We start from the raw sequence: 5,482 nt of genomic DNA, 5'->3' as shown, positions 1-5,482 counted from the left end.
GGAAACAAATAATAAACCTCAATGTTTTATCCGTAATAGGACTATTTGTATGCTTGAAATGCCTGCTCACTGAACACTTCAACATTATTTCTCCCATTATCTGTTCCCACAGAACAGAAGGGCTTGTCTGGAGAAAAAAATAAGAGGAACATGCCAAAATCACCATTTTTGGATCATAATCTCGTCCAGTGTTCCTAACATGCTCTGGGGGGATAGAAAACAAGCAGTATTTTAATGGTACAAGGGCCGAGTACAAGGAACGGCTGAATAAAGCCCATTTCTCTTCATGTTCTTCTGAGTGTGAGGGTTTAAGAGAATTCCCACAGAGCGCTCTCTGTGCGCTTTCCAAAAATAAAATAAAATAAAAAACTTTATTCGTGCACACACAAGCGTAGCATTTCAAGATGAATTTTCTTTGGGAAAAAGGCGATACATTTGAATACACAGGCCTGCGTTCGGTCAGCCCTTGCTCCTAAAAATTATGGTTCTTTTTTTTTTGCTTTACACACAGGCTGCTGATCAGCAATCACCAGAGTCAATTTGCTACTTTTGCCCACATTGTGCTAATATAAAAAAGAAATTTATTATTTATTTTAAGCACATTAAAAGACAACGGAACGCAGTCTAATACAAAAATAACTAGCGCTAAATATAACAAGGCCAATTCATATTTGTAACAATGAGCAGTTGCTAAAAGGGAATGACTTGATTATACAGTGAGGTCCATAATGTTTGAGACCAAGAAATATTTTTTCATGATTTGGCTAAGCACTTTGGTTTCACCATGTAAAAATTATAGCACTTTTTATACATTCATACATTCGTAGTGACAAATATCAGACTAAAATAGTCAAAAATATTATTCATCACAGTATACACACACAAACTGCTAAATATAAAATACAATTTTTGTTCATGTGAAACTTATGTACAGTTACAGCCCTCTTACAATCCAACACGGGCACTTTACTCCAGGCTTCAAACCAATGACCTACTGTAGCTAACATGGGGAGTCAATATGTGATTGGGTCTGTGCCTGCATTCGCCTGTGAAGCCTGAGTAATCTGAGGGTTTGCAGGTTCGATGCCCAGGAAGGGCACTGTCATTGTGCCCTTGAGCAAGGTACCTATTCTGAATCCCTTCAACATTTTTCCAGCTGTATAAATGGATACTATGCGAAAGTTGGACAAGAGCAATTGCCAAATGCCTGTGATGTATTGTAATGTAATGTACCCTGAACTATTCCTCAATAGCTGATTTTCAAGGACCATTGTACTGAATCTGCAGGCGGGCACTAAGAGAATGAGAATGAAGAGATATCTAATCACAAAAATGTACAGTTTCGTTGAAGAGAGTGATGGGGGGGGGGGATGATAATAGCCCAACCTGTGTGTTCCCGGTTCCTTCCACACAGCTCCGCAGCTGGGGAGCGATGCTCTCGTGGCTCTGCATCACAATGGCCCCGCTCATCGCTTTTAAGAGGCAGACGCAAGTCACTCTGGCCCCAACGGGATCAAAAGGACCAAATCGATACGAGAACAAAAGGTCCATTCGTCAAAGAGGGGTTACCCTCAAGGGGGCATCGTTATGTATTCCAAAAAAAAAAAAAAAAAACTCAGCAATTTTAATTCCCAGGGTCAAATCTCTCACTCGGTGTGACCTTGACTGTGACAGTCCCTTATGTTTAAACCTTGAGAGACGGCCAGGAAATAAAAAGAGACATTGAAGAACACAACATGTCTTCAGGTGGCTCCTGACACTCACACTGTAAGAAGATGCAGATGCTTGTTAATTACATGAATATAAAAGTCTTCTTTTATGTGAATTAATGAAATTGTTTGTGAATGATTTCTGGGTGGGAGGGAGTTACATTGCTCTGATTTTCAGTTTGACTGAAAAAATATCCATAATTTGTGCCACATAAAGAAAAATGCAAATTGCAAAAAAAGAAGAAATATAAATCGGTGGCCTTGGTGCAATCAATATTTTTGCCCTTAACTGTGACTCTTGATTAAATGCAAATCTTTGTTTTCTTCAGGAGCACAGTTTGAAAAGATTATTTTGCTGAGGGCTGAACTTAGCAAACAGTGGTTGTGAAGAAAAAAGTAGTAACACGCTGCTATGTATGCAGGCGATGTGCGTTCCCCGCAGGTCCGAACGTCCGCGATCTCCTCTTGGCTCCGCGGCGTTTCAGGCGCAAGCACCCTTTCTTTCCCGCCGGGTTTCCGCGGATTCTGGGAAATGAAAAGGAGGACAGGACCGTATAAGGGACTGAACAGCGTGTGTGTGTGTGTGTGTGTATGTTCACTGAGCACTGTGGCACTGAGATGAGGAGAGGAGAGGAGAGGAGAGGAGAAGAGAGGAGAGTGGCGTAACCCTACCAGACAGTCCGGCAGTCTCAAGCACGGGCCTGTATCGTGCGTTAAATCCTGGCATATACCTTCAACCGCTATAACTGTCACAAATACAAAACCATCGTTTGCACCATTAGCTGGACTAATTCCTAAAGTTAAGTGACATTGCGAGGGCAGTGGTGTGGTTACGTAAACGCCTTGCGTAAAAATGCTCAGAAGGGAAACCGGGGGATTTGAGAGAGACTCGATCTGGCTGGAGTCAGCATTGTAATGTAGTACACTGCCTTGCCTTTAGATGGCAATGTTTGTAAATCAAAAATTAAAATAAAGCACTGGACACAATTGACGTTTGTCCAAAACATGAAAATGCATTCTTTTTTTTCAATTCAGAAATGTTCATGGTTCATTGACTTTTATGATTGTTGGACTCCACAATATGTGAATGAATAAAAGCACATGTGTTCAACTCACAATGCTTCAGTGCATGTTGACAAAACACTAGCAGGCTCCCATTCATAGAGATTCATGCAGTATTCAAGCAAAGTTATGCTATATTTTGCTAGCATAACAATATTCATTGGCAGCACGTTTTTAGCACAAATATGGCTGAACTACCAAGCAGCCAATAGCCCAGAGGCCTACCACATGGATTTATTGGATTTGTGTATTTGTCAATCCCTGTCAGGGCTCTTCCTTTTTTATACAACTATATAGTTCCTGAACAAGTCAGCTGGTCCACACTGCTTCTGAGCTCAGCGATATAGCCAATTAAATTATTCCTAGCTAATTAAATTTGATCATGTCCCTGTCATGATGAAATCTCACTTGTTGACAATTTGTACATCCACCTTTTCCCAGAAGCCAGTCCACCCAATCAGCTGCCGCTATGCAAAACAGCTTGCAAATACTCACCAATTGTAGGCCTTTATTTCTTTTTCTTTCTTTTTTTTCAAATTTTAAATGGTAGACTAATAGATTTCCCATTGGAATAGAAGCTTAGTCACTGTACTGAATAAATTATTTTGCGAATGAACTGTACGGAGTCTGTTATTTTCACGGGTTAGAATTCGATTTTGTCTCGCTCTTATAGCATGCACAGTGCATGGCTTTGCCATCTGGCACGCCACCGTAGTGTGTTAAAAATGTAATCATAAATCGTCACTGTGCACAGTTTGATCTTTCTCAATGCACTGCAATTGAGAGCTGTCATAAACCTTAAATTCAGGAGGCAATGTCAGAACGTCCAAAATCTGTTACAAATGAAATGCCTGTCTCATATCTCATCACTGATTCCCTCTCAGTCAAAAAAAATGCACAAAAGTTTTTTGGTTTTTTTTTGTTTATATTCCTGTCAAAGTTGAGGATCCTTGTCCAGACATGCAGCAGTAATATTCAACAATTAAGTGTTAAGTGTTCTCTCACAGAGTTCCCATGAAGTCTCTTTTTTCTTTTTTTTTTTCTTCTTTTTTTTTTTTGCTGTTACACAAACACTTGAGCCTGAAAAGCGATTCATGACCGGATTTCTAAAATGTGAGACAAACTGCCCGTTGTTCTTTTGCTATTACCAGTGGAGGACAGCCTCCTTAGCATGGGCCCAGATGTCTTACATGAGCCCATTGTGAGCTGTTTACTCTCCGTGCTGTGTGTGTTTACCTCTTCCAGCATGTCTGCAGCCTCTTCCCTTGCTTCGCGTCCGGATTTAGGCAGGCTTCTTTCTTATTCTTCAGAGTGAGGCTGGGGACAGAATGAAAAAAATTTTTTAAAGTACAAAGGATGCAGAAGCACACGGTGCTGGTAAGGAAAGTGTCATGAAATAAATCTTAAGAGTTCTTGTGCCCCAAAACAGATCTGGAACAGTTTTCTCCCTCTCTTTTAGCTTTTTGTCTTGGCATGGGCATGCTGGGAACTCTCCGTTCCAGAAAGAGCGGATTGCATGTCGCTGTGTGTGTGCGATTTCAGTCTTTCTGCCGTTGTTCAGTCAACCTCTGCAGCTGTTCAGGCAAAACCGCGTCCAAAAAGCCGCAGTAACGGCACTTTTGCAGATAATCAAGTCCTGACAGGAAATTACTGAACGCACAACACTCGATGCCAAATACTTTTCTACAAGAGGACCAGAGAAAGCAGACTTTGTTTCCCAACAATACACTTTCAGGAGAGTTGAATATGTTCTCATTAAGTCTATTTTCTAATAGAAATAGTTGAGCTTTCGGGCATTTTAATGTGGAAATTCTGAGATTTATCACGATATGTATAATAGTTGTAAATAAATTTAAAAAAAACATCTTAGTCTTATAATGAATGCAATCTTGATGCTTTAATTTCAGGGTTAAATTATCCAGTACGCGTGTTAAATGTGAATGAGGCAAATTTGAACTTACACGATCTGAGTGTATTTGCAGAGAGGGCCCTCGCGGGTGACGATGAAATCCGCGATCCGTCTCCAGCGCACAGAGTCCACGGTCTGCACACACTCACATCTCTCTCGAACGGAGGTGGCTTCAGCCGTGTGCTCTGAAGCAGAAAACCTAAATCAGCAGCAATCTTCTAAAACACACACACACACACACACACAGAGTGTCCATTACAGTTATCCCTTCCCGATTTGCTGTTCCTACCTGCAGCGAAGATCATGCCGCACAGGAGTAGCACGGTAAAAATCCTTGAAATATGTAACGCCATGTGTTTGCTCTTTGTGCCTCTGTGTCTTTTGAGGAGTGGACTCCAGGGCTGATCTATTTCTTCACTTCCTGATTTCCCATATACAGAGCTGTCCTTGTCACATGGTTTAGAGTAAGTCAGGTTGTAAAGAAAAACATTTGGAAAAAAAAAAAAAAAAAAAACTGGTACTGGCTCTGGACCAGTAGAGTTTCAGAATGTAAGGGGTTTTTATTCTGAATATTTAAACAAGCTCACTAACGGGGTCTGAATGAGAACGATTGTCTCTCCGGAGATTTAAGAAGAATCTTTTCCTTAATTAGCAGTTTATCTTTATCAGTAAGTGCACTGTCATTCTGGATAAACAGCTGCAGGCTGTACTGAGAGTGTGAGGGAAAAAAGAAAATTGGGATTTTTTGAAATAGTTCATCACACCATTTTATTTTATATCTCTTTTTGTGCAGTTTGGGGCT

At 40.6% G+C, this 5,482-nt stretch overlaps 1 protein-coding gene across 1 annotated transcript; it reads right to left on the bottom strand.

Moving 5' to 3' along the window:
* Positions 1 to 352: 352 nt before the first annotated feature.
* On the bottom strand, positions 353 to 5,112 carry cxcl18b (chemokine (C-X-C motif) ligand 18b). The gene is made up of 4 exons (XM_035398370.1): positions 4,970 to 5,112; positions 4,733 to 4,865; positions 4,008 to 4,088; positions 353 to 2,234 (listed from the first exon to the last, which is right to left on the bottom strand). Exons 1-4 carry the CDS (start codon positions 5,031 to 5,033, stop codon positions 2,120 to 2,122), a joined length of 393 nt encoding a protein of 130 aa, XP_035254261.1. The 5' UTR covers positions 5,034 to 5,112; the 3' UTR covers positions 353 to 2,119.
* Positions 5,113 to 5,482: the final 370 nt, after the last annotated feature.

Source organism: Anguilla anguilla, chromosome 2, assembly GCF_013347855.1.
Source record: "Anguilla anguilla isolate fAngAng1 chromosome 2, fAngAng1.pri, whole genome shotgun sequence".
Taxonomy (NCBI): Eukaryota; Metazoa; Chordata; class Actinopteri; order Anguilliformes; family Anguillidae; genus Anguilla; species Anguilla anguilla.
Note: the sequence above shows the minus strand (reverse complement) of the source record. Positions and strands in the feature narration are given on the sequence as shown.

Coding starts and splice junctions, on each gene's coding strand:
- cxcl18b (XM_035398370.1), bottom strand. CDS start 5,033: ATGGCGTTACATATTTCAAGGATTTTTACCGTGCTACTCCTGTGCGGC. Junction 4,089..4,732: donor TGCAAATACACTCAGATCGT/GTAAGTTCAAAT, acceptor TTCTGTCCCCAG/CCTCACTCTGAAGAATAAGA. Junction 2,235..4,007: donor CTGCAGACATGCTGGAAGAG/GTAAACACACAC, acceptor TTCATTTCCCAG/AATCCGCGGAAACCCGGCGG.